Source organism: Myxine glutinosa, chromosome 2 (genome assembly GCF_964187855.1).
Source record: "Myxine glutinosa chromosome 2, kmMyxGlut1.1, whole genome shotgun sequence".
NCBI lineage: Eukaryota > Metazoa > Chordata > Myxini > Myxiniformes > Myxinidae > Myxine > Myxine glutinosa.
Window position 1 is genome coordinate 184,644,144 of NC_136262.1, and position 20,962 is coordinate 184,665,105.

Here is a 20,962-nt window from a genome sequence, read left to right on the forward strand (position 1 = left end):
TCTGTATGTCTGTCTGTCGTCTGTAAACAATTCGACGTCTACGCTCTAAAAGTCACAAATATTGATAATATTTGATGAAACTTGTTATGCAGCATCTTTAAGACATAAACTAGTTTGGGATTGCATTTGGGCGTTGCACGCCCAAAAATGGTCGCGGCAGGGCGGCCATATTGAAAAATCAATTTTTGTCTATCTGGTACTTCCTAATGTAGCTAGAAGGCTGAAACTTGGTGTGTAGACAGTATGTAACAAACCTCAACACATATAATAAATTCAAGTCTGAAATCTGAGAAAAGTAATTGTAGTTTTACTTTTCATGCCTCACTTAAAACTCAATTTTTTCTAGTTTCCTGTTTAAACATGAGATACCTTCAACGCTACTGTACCTCTTTAGCACATATAAACTATATAGTTTGTGGTTCTATTATGCATATTCTAACCACATTGATATAGACCAGTTGAGTTCAGGTTCCCTGGAACCTCTAGTTTTTGTTTGTGGGCTCCTTCCTTGTAGTTTTATATATTTTTATATTGCTTCGAAAAATATCACTACTATATAGATAATTTTGTCTGCTCATTCCATGTCCTCCTAAAGGGTTTCTACTGTCGTAGAAAAATGAATGTTTCCGTTCAAACTGCTGTGTGAATGTACCATTAATTAGTGCTTCTTCCTCTTCTTCAACCCCGCAAAGAGGCTTTAAGAACAAGCGAATTCGTGATTAAACAAACGATTTTTTAAACGGAGTAGGTGTTTGTTTCCTTTGCTTGCAGCTGGAATCCCGGTCAGCTGTTGAATTAGCACCTGGTGGGGTTGACTCAACCTGTCATCCTTCCGAGGTCGGCAAAATGAGTACCAACTCACTGGGTCCTCTCTCAAGGAGGTTGGTGGCAGGATTTGCACTCCGGCCACCTCAAAACAACTCGTTCCGTAAAACACAGTGGTGTGTGTCAGGATGGTGCTGAGGTCACTTTGATAGTGTTGACTAACTGACCAATGAAGTTGACTGACATATAGAATAAACCAGTGCCTCAATGTAATCTCTTCACTTCCATGGTGACAGACAGCTTAGAGACTTGGAGTACTTCAAAATAATTTAATACTTACATTATCTGCTAACTGGTATCTCCGCACAGGTCATACTATCCTCTTCAACTAAAGTATTAAACAACCCCAGCTACGCCACTGTTCCACTTTCGGTCTTGTTTCTTTTTAACATTTGAGGTTTTGTCATAAAATTTTCAACAAAGCTTTATCTATCTATAATTCCAGTAATCTCTGTGTGTATGTGTGTGTGTATGTGTGTGTGTCTGTGTGTCTGTGTGTCGTTTGTCTGTGACCGCTGTTTCTCGACAACCACGGGTCCGATATACTTGAAACTTGCCAGGTATATTGCTGGGGACCCGAGGATGTGCCTTTTCAAGGTTTCATATTAATCGGAGAAGTAGTTACCGAGCTATGGCGATTTATTTACCAAACTCCGCAAGCCGTTCGCTTTGGCTTTGCGAATGGACCAAACCATTTCATGTAAATAGAGGGGGGGGATTGTCACCGTACTCGCAAGCCGTTCGCTTTGGCTTTGCGAATGGACCAAACCATTTCATGTAAATAGAGGGGGGGGATATAATTTTAGATATATATATAGTACGGGCATGCCCTAGTTATAAGAATTTGAAGAAGACAAATTAATAATTTTGTCAAAAAGTCAAAGATCAGCGTCACATAAAATCGTCAATTTCCATCCTATTGACCTGAAATTTATGAATTTGCATTTTGGGTCACTGTATTGGTTCACCAATCAAAAGCTAGAAGCTGATTGGTTTTTTTTGGATCAAAAGGTCAAGGTTGCATAAAATTGTCAATTTTCATTCGATTTACTTGAAATTTTAGCAGGGTTTGCATATTAGGTCACTGAAGTATATTGCTTTTGAAGTATTGTATTGAAGTATTGATCAAGAGGTCAAGGTCGCCTAAAATCGTAAAAATAAATAAATAGTATTTTGTTTTTGCTGTCTTCGGAATTCTTAGCATACAGAAGAAGAAAAACGTCTGAATACAAAGCGGATGGGGACGGGCTTTGCATTTTCAGCTGCTTTCTGATTTTTTTTGTCCTCCGTCGCACCGCGGAGCGAAAGGGGGACTATGGTTTTCCCCTCCGTCCGTGTGTCCGTCCATCCGTCCGTCCGTCCGTGCGTGCGTGTGTGCGTGCGGGCGTGTGTGCGTGCGTAATTTTTGGTTAATTTATTGTCACAGCAAAGAATTAATGTTTGTTGTGCCTTTCCATTTGTATCACAATGCCACCTTTTGATATCCAAAATTGTACTTGAAGCACTTTTGCACTGTCGTTATGCATTCACTCCCAAATTACCACCGTGATGTCTTCTTTTGCAGTCACAGAAGCAAACGCTATTAGCATATCGATGCTGGGTAAGACTGTGTCTGCATGCTTCCTTTTTTTGCTGCCACCATTAATAAATCATTGTTGCTTTGTGTTTTAACCTCTGATATACTCTTTGGCAAAGCTTACTGCCATGAGGTGCCTATGTCCTGGATTAATGCTCAAAGAGCTCATTTGTTTGGCATTTATGCCATGAGGCATGAGCTGACCAGGCAGTATATAGACCCAGTTGGTCTGTTACTGGAGAACCATTTCCATTTTTTTATTTTATTACATTACTCTCACAGCCACTTGCTTGGAAAATCCACAGTTTAAAGTTAATGCATTATCATTTTGAGATTGATCATGAATGGCTTGCTTTAAACTGTGTTCCTGTTCAGGACAGCAGACGGCTCAGTTGATGGCTCAAATGATGTTGATTGTCGAAGGGCTCGAGAAAATCAAGAAGAACATGCAAGAGCAGGTAAGGGGGTGTCTGGGATTCTGACAAAGTTACATGTGGGAAGGATTCTACACCACCAGAAAATATCTGTTCTTTGCTAAGGAAGTTTTGGAAATGTATGAAGTATAATTGATAAAATAATGATGGGTATGACAGGTACTGTGGTAGGAGTAAGGAAACTCATGAGCGGTCGACACCCGGGAGTTGGTGGGTTCAAATCTGGGTTTTAGCAGCAACATGAATAATTTGTTTTCCAAGCTTCTGGAAATCAAGCTCGTCTCAGGCAAATTATGATGTTGCTCTTGGATTGTGGATAAAAATGCAGCTTGCTTACTCATGCCTTTCTGGGAATAATTAATCTTCTTACCCCACCAAGTATGGTCTGTTCTATCTATAGTATACTTCGTATTTCACTCTTAAATATCCTCAGGTCAATTTGGGGATGGCTGTAAAATGCTGCTTACATAAGGGATAATATTGCCTACACACCTCCTCGCAACAAATATAATTGGCACAATCATTAGTAATACTAGCTGAAAGGCCCTCTTCGATGGGCGCTTAAGTACTGCTTTTCACAAACAGCTCGTGTAACCATGTTCTGTGATAGTTGCATTATTTAATTAGCTTCAAATTAAATTATTTTGTGTGCACATATATCTTTACAATTTAATTGCAGCTTCAGTTTCCCATCCACTTCTAGGCTAGCACACACACCACAAGGGGGTGCTATTTCGGCTACATACATTCAAACATGTGCAATAGCTGCATTATAGCAATGAAACAGAAAACCAAATACTGCAATGGAGTCATCAGAAGGAAGAAAAACAATAATAATGAAGTAAAGAGCAAAGATGGAGTCATCAGGAGGAACTTGGATAGGATTTGGGTTTCAGCCCTTACTCCTCTACCCTCAAACTCATCCAAGCGCCTTGGCTGCTTGGTCAGATTTTTTTGCACTTGTGACAGTATCTGAATTTAAGATCCATAATGACGCACTGCTAGATGGCTCCCCTGGAGCTTTGCAGGCAATGCGGACATGCATGGCGATGACGTCATGACGTTCGCTCATTAGGTTGGGGCACCAAATTACAGATACTAATTAGTAACTCCCAACCGCATCCAGATCGACTCCATATAATGAGTGGATACCAGAGATAATGTTGCCGTGTGGCAGGCAGGTGGTGCTTATCGCTCCCAGTAAGGTGCAGCAGCAGCTGTATGGGACACCTTACTGGCGGTTCCCCACTGATGGTATGGAGTCGCAATAATGACTGATATATATATATACATATATATATATATATATATATATATATATATATATATATATATATATATATATATATATATATATATATATATATATATATGTATATATATATATATATGTATATATATATATGTGTGTGTGTATACATATACATACATTTTCTTAAGAGATCCACCAAGTTGTGTCTTGTTTTTAATCAGGCAGATTGATTTGGCTTGCAGTCCACCACATGCTCCACTAACTGGTCCACTCTTTTAATCTCGAGCATTAGACAGTACATAGGACTCATTTCTCAATAAACTACTGTCTCTCCTCCATTCATACCTCCAGCTATCCTACTTAACATCTCCTCCCTGGCACAACTATTCATGCAGTGAGAAGAATTGCCAGAAAAGTGTCCCTTTGCATTTTGGAAAACTACCCCTAATCATGGAAGCCTGCAGTCTCTCCTCAAACCTTGTAATTGTGTTTCTGTCCTGAGATGTGCCAGAATTCAGAATATTCTGTCAGGCAGCCTGCCTGGATTTCCAAACTACCAGCCAATGGTACCTAAAGTTCCCTCCCAGAATGGCTCTTGGATTTCCTGTACACTTTCAGGAAGCAGGTTGCTTTTGATGGTATACTCCTGTGTTGTACTTCTGGATGCCAATTTCCATTGAGGTAGTGTTCTCGAACCAATGCTCTTGTTAATATACATCAATGACTTCTCTTTTTCACAAGAAAATCCATTGCATCACTTTGCAGATGACTCCAGTGTGTAGAATAATTATGCACCCCTCTGCCAAGCAGTATGTGGCAGCATCCTTCACTTGCAGTCTGGAGACAATTAGTAAATGGTTATGTAATCAAATCAGAACATGCTTTTTTTATGGAAAATGAAGCCTGGTGTTGGCTTAGCGGTTTGGGTGCCAGCTTGGGATCCCAGGATCCTGGGTTTGAATCCCGGTCGATCGCTGAATTAACGCCAGGGGGGGTTGACTCAGCTTGTCATCCTTCCGAGGTCGGCAAATTGAGTACCAGTTCACTGGTGATTCCTTGTGTGTTGCAAGAGGCAACTAACAGGTTTGGTGGCAGGAAGGGCATCCGGCTGTAAAACATTGCTTCAAAAAGGGGACCATGGTGCCTAAAAAAAGGCCAACCCCTGCTCTGCGGGGAAAAATGGCCTCTAAAGGTGGTTCTATACATATACATACACATATACACATATACATATATACATGTACTGTATATATCATAAATTAATCCTCTGACCATGAATGCGACATAACACTGACGTCGTCCACATATATTATATAAACAGGTCGTCTTCAGACGAGGATGACCTCCATGCGTGTCTGAGATCTTTAAAGACCGAGATTTATGGTCATATGTAAATGAATGTAGGGCCGTCGACCCAGGTTGTGCTCTCATTATGGGCGCGTCAGGACGGCACACTGCAAAATCGTTTACTTATGACCATTGCTAGTGTAGCTTGAATGAAAAATTTAACCCCATAACTTGGAGGTAGCAAAGCACAGATTGAGTCCCATAACAGCAAAGCTGCACGATTTGTGAGTGACAACCATCGTTTGCTACACAAGCGCCTTGTCTCTGCGCTGCAGAGTTAGAGCAAGAACTTGGAACTTGGACAGGGTGCCGGCGATAGCTCGCCTACTCTTTACGAAGGACGAAGTGGAATATTTAACATCCACCAACTAATGCCGGTAAACGTGATGCCCAGTTTAACGTCCATTCGAGGAACGGCACACACATTGATGAATTGCCCTGCCTGTGAAACACCAGCATGTTAGTTTCTATTTGGTCCGATATTCGAACCCAGGCTAGACAGATCAGAAGCGAGTGGCCAGCCTGGCTGAATGCTGACTAAACAACGTTAAGTGGAAAGTTTTATTTCATACCCAGTTTTGGATGAGATTCTTTTTGTTTCTTCCTCAAACAAATATTTCTCTCACTGATGCACATTCGAGTTTTTTGTTGAAGCTCTTCAAGCATCCCTTTTAATGTAATGATTAACTGCAAAATGTGGTTTGCATCATCTTGCAATGACTACAGTAATGGTTTGAACACATCTGCAGCCTTTTGACACACTGCAGATGCACAGCATGAGCGGTGCCAAGATAAATTTCTGTTTTATTGAGAGTTATTGTCATTAAACGATGCAAATGCAATGCAGATTTTCCTTCCCTTATGTATTTCAGGTAAAAGAAACATCTCTCCTGCGTAATCTCATCATGGAATGCCAAGCATGTGGTAAGTGTGCTCTCCGCTCTGAATGAACTATTCAAGGTGACCCTCTCTGACGTTGGAGATCACCTGCCTTTCTTCAAAGCCTATTGAAAATGTCTTTCTTTTAATTTGACTGATTTATTGAGGTATTATTAGCCGCCGTTGGACTTAGTCCGAAACGGGTGCTTTTTATTTGGTCTCGTCCGTCCGTCAGTGCGTCCGCAACCATATCTCGGAGATGTATGGACCGATTTTGTTCATACTTGGCAAAAAGACACCACATGACGGTATACATATGCACATCATTTTGTATTGCGATGTGATCAAAGATGGCCGACTGGCAGCCATTTTAGTTGTAAAAAAAAACCCTGATATTGACCACGTCCTCAACCATTTCTTGGACATGCATTTACCGATGTTGTTCACATTTGGCACACAGATAATGAATGATGGGTTAAATGTGCACATCTTTTTTTTGAGATCAGATCCAAGATGGCCGACTTGCAGACATTTTGGTACTTAAACGTGTCCCCATCCATTTCTCGGCCATGCATAGACCATTTTTCTTCAAACTTGGCACAAAGACAATACATGAGTATACATATGCAGAAGATTTTCTGTTGTCATCCGACTAAAGATGGCCGACTGATGGCCTTTAACTCCGTAGAGCAAAATTACTAAAACCACGGTGGAGGCTATGACATTTTACGTCTTTCTCTTCTTGTTTTTACAGTGGATAACTGTAAATTTTTGTCTGTGTTTTGATTGTGTCGACATGATTTTTATGATTATGAATTATCAAACAATTGCTTTCACTTTTTCTTTTTTCTTTTTTAGTTTTTTCCCCCACTTTTCCACGAACTAATGCCAGCAGACGAGACGCACAGTTTAACGCCCATCCGACGGATGGCATGCACTTTGATGAATGGCCCTGCCTGTAAAGCACCAGCATGACAGTTTATAGTTGGGCTGAGATTCTAACAGCTCACAAGCAAGTGTGCATACCTCTAGGTCAGCCCACTAGCCCAGGAGCATTAGGTTAGGGCCTAGAAGAAATTAGTAGAAAGCTGATTTTTTTGCACAGAGCTTCAGAATACCATGTGGATGCCCACAATATAAAGTCCCACGAGTCCCACCTTGTGGCATTTTCAAAATTCAAGATGGCCGCCGGTTGGATGGAAAATACATAAATATGGATAACTTCTGCCTAGAACCTCATAAAAGTGTACTTTTCGTGGCTAAATATATGTTTTAGCACACTAGGATTTTAATACAATATATTTCAGTGACCTCAGATAATGATATGTAGATATAATCCAAGATGGCTGACAAAATTGCCACTGCTGTAATGCAAAAAAACATCAAAATCATGATAAGTTTAATTTGCTATTATTTTATTTAATGCAAAATGTTTCACATTGTGACCACAAGGCCTGCAAGAGGTAAACAACACATGGCGATTTGACATTTAATTACAATACGACACAAAAGCAGACCAACTCTTTGATCCCAGTCATCCCAACCTGATTCTAGTGTTTTGGACAGTACCGTGTTAACTGAATGTCACTTTTCTTATTCCTGACTTAAACACTGTTATCACCCTCTAAATCAATGTCCCGAGAGTTTTTGCAATTATAGCCATTACAAACAATACACAAGAGGGTACACTCCAGACCGGACTTGTAGCAAGTGCATCGTTTTCCACACCCCGCCTTGCATCCACAATATATCATTTTCAGCACTTTCTCGGGGGCGCCCGGCCTATCAGTCTCGATTAGAAATATATTTAGACATAAAAAGTATACTTTTATGAGGTTCTAGGCTGAAGTTATCACAATTTATGCATTTTCCATCTAACCGGCGGACATCTTGAATTTTGAAAATGCCACAAGGTGGGACTCGTGGGACTTTGTACTGTGGGTATCCACATGACATTCTGCAGCTCTGTGCAAAAAATCAGCTTTCTACTAATTTCTTCTAGGCTTCCCCTTCATTTTTGGCTAATGCTCCTGGGCTATACAGTGTTGTACGGTGTGTGTGTGTCTAGTGTGTGTGTCGTGTGTGTGTGTGTGTGTGTGTGTGTGTGTGTGTGTGTGTGTGTGTGTGTGTGTGTGTGTGTGTGTGTGTGTGTGTGTGTGTCATCGTGTGTGTGTGTCATCTCTCGAATTGATGAATGGCCATGCCTGCAAAGTACGAAGGTGACAGTTTATAGTTGGGCCGAGGTTCTAGTCCAGGCTGCACAACTCAGAAGCAAGTGTGCATACCTCTCGGCCATTCTGCGGCTGCACGATGTGTGTGTGCCATCCCTCGGATTGATGAATGGCCCTGCCTGCGAAGGACCAGGATGACACTTTATAGCTGGGCCGAGATTCTAACCTAGGCTACACAACTTGAAAGCAAGTGTGCATACTTCTAGGTCGTCCTCGGCTGTATGATGTGTGATTCATTATATATCCTGCCTGCCCAGTTTTTGCACATTATCAATCGGATGACTCTCAAAAGTGTTATCCTTTTATGTACCCACTACTAACGACGATTTAAACAAAAACACTCACTTGTATAAAGAAAAAAAAAGTGTTTGAAGTATAAGAATTATCATGCAAGACCTTCCCAAGTTATTTATTTTGCATTTTAGGAATTCACCTTGGCTTTGCAACATAACACTACCCTGCTGTTAGTTTGTTTTTCCTCCCTTTCCACTTTGTTCCATTCCATTCTGTTCTGTTCTGTGTTCTAGTTCTTCGATGAGTCTTGACTTCGTATATGACATAAACCACTCTTTTCTGATGAAATTATCGACCTTATGGTTTGATAGGCCCAAGAATAAGCTTTGAAATTTTTATAGTTAAACCTGTGAAGGCAAATCGATAGAACTAAGGATATGATTTGTAGAAAACGACTTTTGTAGAATTTTTTTTTTGAGGTGAACATAGGTCAGTTACTCAACTTTTCCTGTGGTAATCCTGAGGCTTTGTGGAGAGTCCGAAAGTGTATCCGTCCAAGTGCAAGGAGCGGCCGTGCTTCCCTGGTGTTGAGTGTGAGGAAAAGCCTGGCTCTGAGCTCGGCTTCCGCTGTGGCACCTGCCCCGATGGCTTCACCGGCAACGGGAATCATTGCAAGGACATCGATGAGGTGGGAGTACATATACAAACCATTGTAAATTATTCCTTGTACTATTTTTAGAGATTGTATTGTTCCTTTCTTGTCTGAGTGGGTGTCCTTTCGGGAAAAGTTTCAAAATGATTTACCCTTGCATGTGAAAGTTTTGTTTTGGACAAGATGTTTGGACAAAAGTTTGATGAAGAGAAGGACAAGTTCTGGTGTGCGATAGAGAAGTTGATGGAAAACGTGAAAGATGAGGAAGTTGTTGTGGTAGGAGGAGACCTAAATGGACATGTGGGAAGGAGTATGGATGGTTTTGAGGGAGTTCATGGGGGTTACGGATATGGTGTGAGAAATGGAGAAGGTGAAAGGATTTTGGAGTTTGCTGATGGAGCTGATTTGTTGATTTGTAATACTCAGTTCCAAAAAGAGGATAATAAGCTTGTTACATACACGTCAGGTGGGTCGACGACAACCGTTGACTACCTGATGGTGCGTAGGCGAGATAGGGGGCACCTCCGGGACACAAAGGTGATCCCGGGGGAGGAGGCTGTTTCACAGCACCACTTGGTTGTCTGCGACATAAGGGTGAAAGGTGCGAGGAGAGCTCGGCGGGTGAAGTACCAACCAAGAATGAAGGTGTGGAGGTTGAAAGAGGTGACAGTAAGGAAAGCATTAAAAGAGAAGCTGAGTAGGGTAGAGGATGATGTGGTTGAGCTTGAAAGTGGTTGGATGTCAATGAAAGATAGTCTGTTGAGAGCCGTTGGTGAGGTATGTGGATGGACAAAAGGACCACCGAGGCACTCGGAAACATGGTGGTGGGATGATGAAGTTGGAAAGAGGATTGACGAGAAGAGGAAGAAGTTCAAGGAGTGGCAGAAGGTGAAGGGTACGGGAGCAGAAAAAGCAGAGCATGCAAGTTATCAGGCAGCCAAGAAGGCTGCAAAGAAAGAGGTAGCAAAGGCGCAGGAGGCATGTAGGAAAATGTTCGGAGAACGCTTTGATTCGGAAGAGGGGCAGAGAGTGGTATTCAGGATTGCAAAGCAGATAGCGAAAGAGAGGTGTGATGTGATGGGGGTGAGTTGCTTGAAGGATGAAGTGGGACAAATCGTTGTGGACCCAGATGGAATTAAAGGAAGATGGAAAAGCTATATGGAAATGCTGTTGAATACAGAGAATGAATGGGATGGCAACATGGAGAGTAACCCAGTTTTAGGACCAGCAGAGAAGATAACTGAGAAGGAAGTTGAGGAAACGCTAAAAGCAATGAAGAGTAGAAAAGCGGGAGGGCTGACGGGAGTTGTGGGAGATATGTTGAAGGCAGCAGGAAGTTGGGGTGTGAAGAGAATGATGGAGATCTGTAATCTGGTGGTGAAAGAAGGCCGCATTCCAGTGGATTGGGAACTGAGTACCCTCATCCCTCTACACAAGGGGAAAGGTGACCCTCTGGAGTGTGGCTCGTACCGAGTGATAAAGTTATTGGAGCATGGAATGAAGGTACTGGAAAGGATGTTGGAGAGGAGGATAAGGAAGGAAGAAGGTGAAGATCGACGAAATGCAGTTTGGATTTATGCCAGGAAGAGGAACGACAGACGCGCTCTTTATTGTGAGGCAGTTGCAGGAGAAGTACATGGAGAAGAGGAAGAAGTTGTTTCCTGGGTTTGTTGATTTGGAGAAAGCATTCGATAAGGTTCCACGTGAAGTATTGACATGGGCATTGAGGAAGTTAGGAGTGGAGAATGGTTGATCATAGTAGTGATGGCAATGTACCAAAGAGCGTGCACAGCTGTAAGGACGAAGGATGGGAACAGTGGTGAGTTTGAGGTGAAGGTGGGAGTGCATCAGTGGTCTGTACTAAGTCCACTACTATTTGTAGCTGTGATGGAGGTGCTGGCTCAGAACGTAAAGGAGGGTTTACCATGGGAGTTGTTGTATGCAGATGATCTGGTGTTGATTGCGGAAAGTATGGATGGACTGAAGGAAAAGATGAACAAGTGGAAGGAATGTATGGAGACAAAAGGTCTGAAGGTGAATATCGGAAAGACGAAGGTGATGGCAAGTGGTAAAGCATGTGTTGAGGTGGAAAGAACTGGGAAGTGGCCATGTGCTGTGTGCAGGAAGGGTGTCGGAGTGAACTCCATTCAATGTACAATGTGCACTGAGTGGGTTCATCAAAAATGTAGTGGTCTGAGAGGGTCATTAACTAGTGTGGCAGCTACATTCAAATGTAAGGTGTGCACAGAGGGAGCTGCAGATTGAGGAAATGTTGAGTTGGATCTTGGAGACGGCGTGAAGCTGGAAGGTGTGAAAACATTTTGTTACCTAGGAGACATGCTGAATGGAGAAGGTGGATCAGACTCGGCAACGGTTGCTGGAGTGAGATGTGCATGGAAGACGTTTCGGGAACTGAGTGGCGTGCTGACGAGGAGGGGAGTGTCGTTGATGCTGAAGGGAAAGGTGTATGCTGCATGTGTGAGAAGTGTTATGATTTATGGGAGCGAGACATGGGTAATTAACATGGAGCAGCAACGAAGGCTGGAAAGGGTGGAAATGCGAATGGTTCTGTGGATGTACGGAGTATCGTTGAGAGAGAGGAAGACAAATGATGAATTGTGAAAGATGATGGGAATAGAGCCTCTGATTGATGCTGTGAAGAGGAACAGGTTGAGATGGTTTGGTCATGTGTTGAAGAAGGATGAAAGTGACTGGTTGAAAAGAGTGATGGAAATGAATGTAGAAGGAAGTAGAGGACGGGGAAGACCGAGAAAGACTTGGCTAAAGATGGTGGAAGAAGAAATGCGGGCAAGGGGGTTAACAAGGAGTGATGCAGAAAATAGGGCAAAATGGAGAAGATTGTCATGGGGACCGCAAGGCTAACCCCCGCTCTGGCAGGGAAAATGGCCTTAAAATGCATGTTGTTGTTGTTGTTGTTGTTGTGAATGTGAAAGCTTAAACAACGACGATTTTGGAGAAAAATGAACTCTGATCGGGAACATCTGGATTTGTGAATTGGAAGAATGCAAAAGCCGTCAACATAAAAACCAAAACCAACTTGAGCGAGACGTAAAATATACGATCTACCTCTACATATGTGGTGACCTTCAGGAGATGTGTAAACAACAATTGCCAGATATTGATGTACTGTTTTGTGTCTTGGAAAGGGTGAGGGTCCCCTGTGATGCACCTATAAGGGATAAAGGAAATTCCCCCAAGTCTTTGCATGATTGGCACCGCCTTATTTGAGCATGGCTTTGTGATTTTTGCACAAGACATCACATGTCAATCAAGTAGCTCAAGCCAAATGCGATTTCGTAAGCCTGTGTTTGTCCATATATCCCTCCCCTTTACGATTATAACCCCCTCCCCTCCTTCCATTTTACAAATCTCATCATTCTGTTGGAATCTGCTTCCACTGCCACAAAATAGCTGGGGGGTGGAGGGGGGAATTCCTTATGGAGCATGAACATGCCATGGCGGATGAGCTAGACTCCGTCAGGCATGCAGGACACAAGAGGGAATCCTGTGGTGTGGTGAGATCAGTGCTACCTTACAAAGAGATGATCAGTATTACATTCCAGAGAGATTAGTTGTGGCATTTATATTACAGAGGATATTAGAATGAAGCGCATTAGTGAAGGAGGCGAGAACAGAATAGAAAATAAGAATACGTGAGATTGTAGAGTGGAGGCGCTTTGCCAAGAAACATGAGCCAGCTCAGTTCCCATACAATTTTGCTGCTGATCGTGCCTTCATCTTGTTTCCGTGCCAGCTTCCTTTACCTGTGCCAGCCTCTTACACCTGTGCCAACCTCCTACCATGAGCAGAGTTGCCATTTCGCCCTTACCTCCCATTATTTTCTTCTGTCCTGGCTTAAGGTTGATTTGTTCATTTGCAACCCCATCTTTCCTGATCCACCCTTTGGCATTGCCAGTCTTGCAGTCATAGTTATAAAATTGCTTGTTCTGTGTTGTCTTGTCAGGTCTCCATCACATTTTGTGCTTTTGTCATTGACGATAGTTCTTTTTTAATAGTGATTAATTGACTGTTGCTATGATTGTTTTATGGTCATCATTTTTTGTTACAAAAACCGTTTATTAAAGTAAAAGTGTGGAGACTTTTCACTCCCCACCACCAGGCCGTTAGGAAAAGAGGAAGCTGTTGGGAATGCACAGCGTTTCCTTTTTTCCATGAATGCCGTCAAATTCTGCCAATCACTGTCCGGCTATCCTGGCGCCAAGCCCCACATATATGGGGTGGGTGAGCGAAAGTCTGCATACCCAGTGCAGGCAACACTACCTTCTTTAAACAGACAGCATATGAGAAAGGCATCATATGGTTTATAAAAACATTTGTCTGGAAATTGACTTCAAAAATGTGGTTGTTGATTCAAAATATACATATTTTGTCTTTTTTTCCCACAAAAGTCTTGGGGATAAGAAGACGTCCTTGGGTCGGGTGAATATTTGTACTGTTCCTATTTAAACATCATCAAATCATGTTTAAATTCCTTCTTTAGCATATCATTATTGTAACCCTGCGCTCGCTAAGCGAAAAGCAGGATTAAGCGATCAGTTGCGTACATGTGGTGTACGTACTTATAAACATTTCTGCATTTTTAAAATTCATTTTCTCAGCAACCGTTGGTCCGATTGACACAAAATTGTCACCATAGGAGTGCCTCTGCCTGTTTTTTATTCGTGCCTATGATGTCAGATGTGACATGATACAGACGCCATCTTGGAAAAACTTCGCACCTCTATATCTCTGAAACCGCTCCATGGGAAAAAATTGAAACATTGCTCATTGTCAAATACTCCCCATGAGGAATAAGATATTGTTACGGTTTTCGCCGCCCTTCCTGCCCTTACCAAGGGGAGATTAAGCCCCTTGTTCTTTTTGGGTCGGCGCAACCGAGAGACTTGAATCGCCCCTCCCGGGCAAACGCAAGGTAGGGTTTCGGGACAATTCACGCACGTACCTAAATACCTGTGCCGCCGCGGAAGCAGGGAATGGAGCCTCGCACAAGCCACGTGTAATTTGAGTACACCGAGCGGATTGCATACCACGTGGTCCGTGCAATTTTCTAGTATTGGAACCCGATTAGAGCGGTTCTATTCATACCACGCTAAGTCAATGATGGAAAAGACGAGACGGTCGAATAAAGGAAGAACACAGGTGTAATTATTATGATGTACAATGATCGGTAGAAGCACAGAGACACAGAGCAGTCTTAATCAGTCGGATGTTAAACCCCAGACACGGGCCCGATCACACTCACAAGGGGGAAATGAAGTTGGATGATGTTCACGCGCTGCCTTGGTCATCCAGGAACGGCCCCGCCTGGCGTGGCTCTCCCCAGTCACAGCACGTCCCGCGATGAAGGCAAGCAGGCAGTGGGAGGGATCCTTGCAGCGCGTCTCTCGAACAAAGGGCACAGCAGGCAGGCGGGAGGGAAATGTACGCGTCTCTCGCCAGGCTTGGCGGTTTTCCACAGCGTGTTTAATTACCGGCGCGCTCTCACTCGCGTAACCCAATAGAGGCTCTGCCTCAAGCTCAACCGAGCGTTTAATTGCTATGAGCGCTTATAGCTTGGTTCATGCGCGTCTTCTCTCAGAACTCGTAACTTGCTCAACACTCACAGAACTTCGAACTTGTTCAAGCGCCTCCCTCCACAGAACTGCGGTGGGGGCTTCGCGCAATGGGTTATATTGCCAACCCCCTTAGCCATCTCGAATGTTCTAACCATGCCTTGTGACGCAGTGCCGCAGCCACTCCCTTCGAGCCCTGATTGGCGGCTTGCTCTTACCGTCTGCTTCTCCTCCGCCCTCCTTTGGTCTTGCCTCGATTTGCCAGGCCTGCCTCATGTTAATTTGCGCCAAAGGCGGCATAAGGCGGCATAAGGTGGCATAAGGCGGCATAAGGCAATAAAAGGACCTAACTCTCATTATTCTACTCAACGCAAGACTAACACAGGAAAAGGGCTATGCTTACATTTACTATGAAATAACTGAACTATCGTGAGGCTACGTGTTGTAATGTGACGACACTATGACGGGGAAAATTAACCTTTATTTGTACAAACTCAAAACCGCAACAATATGTTCATGATGATATCATTAATATCAGCCCACGGGTCTGAAAATCCTGCTCTGCCGCTCTCTCTGACTCTCTCTCTGTTCTCTTCACCCTCTCTTTTGCTCAAGGTCATCTGCCATCATCTTGGAAATCAGCAAACATTACCGCTTTACACAAAAAAGGTGTAAAAACAGATCCTTGCAACTACAGACCAATCAGCCTGCTCCCAATTATCAGCAAAGTCATGGAATCCATCATTGCTTCAGATATCAAATCCTTCCTCTTCTCCAATGGCTTGATCTCTGATCATCAATTTGGATTCAGACCAGGTCATTCTACTCTGGACATGTTGCTTCTGCTGTCACAACAATGGATGGAAGTCCTCAATGCCAAACAGGAAATCAGAGCTGTCTCACTTGACATATCACGTGCCTTCGATACAGTCTGGCACCCCGTTCTGCTCGACAAACTCTCCTCCTATGGTATCCATGGAAATTTCCACTCATGGCTTGCGGACTTCCTCTCTGGTCGTAGGCAACGTGTGGCCCTGAATGGATTTCTCCCATCTCCCCTTCCTGTTCTGGCTGGAGTTCCCCAAGGTCGTGTTCTGGGCCCTGTGCTATTTCTGGTCTTCATCAATGATCTCTCCGACTCTGGAAAATCCTCTCTATCTCTTTGCTGATGACTCCACTATCTGCCGCTCCATTCCTCATCCCTCAGATCGGCAGTCTGCAGCCTCCTCACTCTCTGCAGACCTGGACAAAATCACAGTCTGGTCAAACAAGTGGAACATGTCTTTCAATCCTGACAAATCTCACACTCTTATTATGTCTCTCCGAAAAGACCGACTGGAAAACCCTCCCATCTACTTTCTCAACAATCCTCTCCGAGAAGTTATGTTGCTCAAGCTTTTGGGTCTCACTATCTGCCATGATCTTTCTTGGGAAAACCACATTTCCAAGCTGGCCTCCAAAGCCAGTCGCTGACTGGGCATCCTCCGTTGTGCGAAGTCCTTCCTTGGCACACCTGAGCTCCTCACCACATTCAAGGCTTTCATCCGCAGCTCAATGGAATACTGTTCCACCCTCTGGGCCGGTGCTCCTGCCTCACACCTAGCTCGGCTTCACGCTGTTGAAACCAAAGCTTTCAGAATCATTGGAATCTCCTGCGATGAAGCTAACTCCGAGGGCCTTTCATTCACTCACCGCAGGCAGGTTTGTGGTCTTTCTGTCTTCTACCGATTCCTCTCCGGTCTTGCTCCCCCAGCTCTCTCTGTGCTCTATCCCCCTAATATTCCTACAGGTCGCACAAGATCTGCCAGCAACCCTCTTATGGTTAAACTGCCAAAATCTAGGCTCTCTGCTCACCTTCACTCTTTCATTCCCCTTTGTTCCCGCCTCTGGAACAAACTCCCTCACTCCCTTCAATCCCACTCCTCCCTCCAGGTCTTTAAAACAGCTGTTCACCACCATCTCTTATCTTCCCCCATCCAAAACCTTGATCTTTTCTACCCCCGCTAAATAATCCCAGACACACTTTTTTGAAATTCCAACTTCTTTCCTGGAAGTCCTTGCAGTGCCCATATGTTTTATACCTCTCCCACCTCCCCCCAAGCCCTCTCCCTCCCACAGTTCTCTCGATGTCCTTGCTCTCAAATGTTGTGTTTGTGTCCGTCCTTCCCCCTCTCTCCCCATCTTGTCTACCGCTCCCCATGTTATATGTTTTATGTGTCGGTTTGACTTTTTGTGTGATTAATGTTAGCTCTTTCATGAGCCTCGATCTTGTATACAAAAAAAAAAAAAAAATTCAAGGCGATCGCCATGGTTGGTTTCAGAAATTCAAGTGGCATATGAACCTCCATAATGTATTTAATTGTAAAGCCTGGTGTTGGCTTAACGGTCAAGGTGACTGGCTTAATATCCTCGGGTCTTGAGTTCAAGCCCCTGTTGTACCGTTGAATTAACACCAGGTGGGTCAACTCAGGCTGTCATTCTTCCGAGATCAACAAAATGAGTACCAGCTAGCGGCATTGCATTGGTAAATGGGCATTGCATCAGCAGCACAGACGCACCCCCAGAAAATGATGCCGTCAAGCAGCCACAGGCTGCATACAAATAAATAAATATACATTTGGTGATGTTCTGTGTTGATTTACTAACACGTCTTTTGTATTTAGTTAGGTTAGACTTGATTGCGTAATTAAGGTGTGAAAGCATCACCCCCAGGAAAGCATTTCTGATTTATAACACTCGGTCTATGGGAAAATCTTTTTCGCTATACGCATTTTTGTGAGGCACACTATTTTCATGGAACACATCTAGTTTGTATAGCGAGGAGTGCCAGTATTGTCAAATTTGTCTTTGTGTAGTTCATATACTCTCAGATACCCAGCGAGAACAATCGTCTCGGTTTAGAAGTTGTTTCTCATTCCGCTTTTTTCCCCCAAAAATGTTGGCCTTTCTCCCACTTCAGCATTATCCTATTCCCACACCTCGCTTCCAAAAAAATTAAAACGACAAAAATAATGCTTTTGTGGTGGACACAAGCAAGAGGACACGAATTCAACGCACCAGCAGGTGGCGCGAACGTCTAGGCGGGGAACTGGAAGGCATGCCCCGCCTATCGACCGATCGGCCACGCCCCGGGACTAGGCGTGGCCCCGGCACATATATGCGGGCTCCAAGCTCGAGCCCGCCCTGTGCTACAGTTTGAGCTTTCCTAATAAAGACTCTTTTGGTTATGCAACGCGTTGTGGCCTACCTTTTTGGCAAGCAAGTTATGTGCGTAGCACCGCACTTCACTGGTGACCCCGATTGGTTCAGCCGTTGCTGTCCACCGAACGCGCCATGGCCAACAACGCCGTCACGGTAAAACTCCCGGAGTTTTGGGAAGCACAGGCCGATGTGTGGTTCGTGCAGGCCGAAGCACAATTTCAGCTTTGAGGCATAACGGCAGATGAGACCCGTTACGACCACGTGGTCGCCTCCCTCGGGCCCGGCAATGCCGCCCGAGTCATGTCCATCCTGCGGCACCCGCCGGTCGACCACAAGTACGGGGCACTCAAACGTCTCCTCATCGCCACGTTCGGCCTCACGGAGATCGAACGGGCCGACCGCCTCCTGGATCTTCCCGAACTCGGCGACACACGACCATCCGTGCGGATGGATCATATGCTGTCGTTGCTGGGTGACCAAGCCCCGGATTTCTTATTTCGGGCGCTCTTCCTACGCCAGCTACCCGCACAGGTACGCCTCACGCTGGCCGGTTCCAAAATAAAAGAACCCCGTGCCCTGGCTACAGAGGCCGACAAGTTCTTCGCGGCTTGCGACACGCGGTCGGGTTACGGTGCGGCCGTCGTGGATCCCGAGGCTGATGCTGCTGCGTCCCTCGTGGCCGCTGCCGCGCCCCGCCCACCACCACCACCGCCGAGAAAACCGCGGCCGCCGAAGCCCCCGCCGCCGCAAGCCTGGTGCTCTTACCACGCCAGGTTCGGCCACAAGGCTAGGAAGTGTTGCCCGCCGTGCTCGTTTGACAAGTCGGGAAACTACCAAGCCGGCGCTCGGTAGCGGCCCTGAGCATCGGCCATTCCGGCAGCCTCCTCTTTATCACGGACACCTTGTCTGGGCACTGTTTCCTCTGCGATACAGGAGCGCAGGTAAGCGTCATCCCAGCCTACATGTCCGAAAAGCGAACCGCGGGCCGGGGCCCCGCGTTGCCTGCCGCCAACGGTACACCCATCCGCACGTTCGGGAAGCGCTGCCTCTCCCTGCAGTTTGGAGGGCAGCGCTTTCAATGGTCATTCGTGACCGCCAGCGTGCCGATGGCATTGCTCGGTGCGGACTTCCTATGTGCGAATGGGTTGTTGGTTGACGTAAAGCACAAACGGCTCATCCAGGCAGAAACCTTTAGCTCGCTCGCTTTTTCGCTGAGCAGCTCGTTGAGCGGCTCACCGAGCGGCTTGCCAAGCAGCTTGCTGGAGGGTTCCGTCCCGGCGAGTTTAGTTTGCACGCTTCCGGCAGCGGACGACTTTACCCGCCTCCTCGCTAGTTTCCCGGCCCTCACGCAGCCCACCTTTTCAGCGGTGGCCGTGAAACACGGGGTGGAGCATCACATCCCCACGGTTGGGCCGCCGGTCTATGCCCGGGCACGCCGACTCGAGCCCACGAAGCTCGCCGTGGCGAAAACGGAGTTCGCCACGCTGGAGCGGCTGGGGATCGTACGGCGCTCCAAAAGCGCTTGGGCTTCCCCGCTGCACATCGTGCCGAAGCCCGGCGGGGGATGGCGGCCGTGCGGGGACTACCGCCGGCTCAACGATGCCACCACCCCCGACCGCTACCTGGTCCCGCACATTCAGGACTTTTCCGCCCGGTTGGCCAACACGACCGTGTTTTCGAAGGTGGACCTCATCCGGGGCTACCATCAGGTCCCCGTCCAACCGGTCGACGTCCCGAAGATGGCCGTCATCACTCCTTTTGGCCTCTTCGAATTTCTGAGGATGCCCTTTGGGTTGAAGAATGCGGCTCAGGCGTTCCAGCGGCTTATGGATAGCGTCTTGCGCGACTTACCTTTCCTGTTCGTCTACCTGGACGACATCCTAGTCGTGAGCGCGTCCCGGGAAGACCACCTGCTCCACCTCCGCACGCTGTTCGAACGCCTGGGCCAGCACGGCCTAATCATCAACCCTGCCAAGTGCCGTTTCGGTGTCACCACCATCGACTTCTTGGGGTACCGCATCACCAAGCACGGGGCCGTCCCGCTACCGGCCAAGGTGGAGGCGGTCAGGGATTTCCCGTGGCCCCGCACGGTCAAGGGGCTCCAGGAGTTCCTGGGCATGGTGAACTTTTACCACCGCTTCGTGCCCCACGTCGCCCAGCTCCTCCGCCCCTTGCACGAGGCCCTCCAGGGCAAGCCGGGCAAAGGTGACATCGCATGGTCGGAGCCGATGGCCGCGGCGTTCGCAGGCGCAAAGCTGGCTCTGGCCAACGCCACCATGCTGGCACACCAGGCGCCCGATGCACCGATCGCCCTCACCACCGATGCATCAGATTACGCGGTGGGCATGGTGCACGAGCAATGGGTGCGTGGTGCTTGGCAACCGCTGGCGTTTTTCAGCCGGCAGCTTTGCCCGCATGAACGCCGGTACAGCACCTTCACCCGTGAGTTGCTCGGACTCCACCTGGCAGTCCGACACTTCCGCCATCTGCTGGAGGGCCGCCCGTTCACGGCCTTCGTTGACCACAAGCCCCTTGTGTTCGCGATGGCCAAGGTCGCCGAGCCATGGTCGTCACGTCAGCAGCGCCACCTCTCTGCCGTGTCCGAGTACACGACGGACATCCGTCACGTGGCGGGTAAGGACAACCCGGTGGCGGATTGCCTTTCCCGGTCCGCCGTGCACACGGTCCACCTCGGGGTCGACTATGCCCGGATGGCGGAGGCCCAGACCGCCGACCC

General features: G+C 46.2%; 1 protein-coding gene across 3 annotated transcripts in view; it reads left to right on the forward strand.

Moving 5' to 3' along the window:
* Positions 1-20,962, forward strand: part of LOC137421004 (thrombospondin-3) — a 189,174-nt gene that overhangs the window by 36,473 nt on the left and 131,739 nt on the right. For all 3 annotated transcript variants that reach the window (XR_010983240.2, XM_068106622.2, XM_068106624.2), the window contains 4 exons: positions 2,390-2,425; positions 2,777-2,859; positions 6,307-6,358; positions 9,303-9,466. Coding sequence is in view for 2 of the 3 variants with exons in the window: in XM_068106622.2 (XP_067962723.1) it covers positions 2,390-2,425; positions 2,777-2,859; positions 6,307-6,358; positions 9,303-9,466 (335 nt within the window). In the remaining variant the exon portion in view is untranslated. The remainder of the gene's footprint in view (positions 1-2,389; positions 2,426-2,776; positions 2,860-6,306; positions 6,359-9,302; positions 9,467-20,962) is intronic.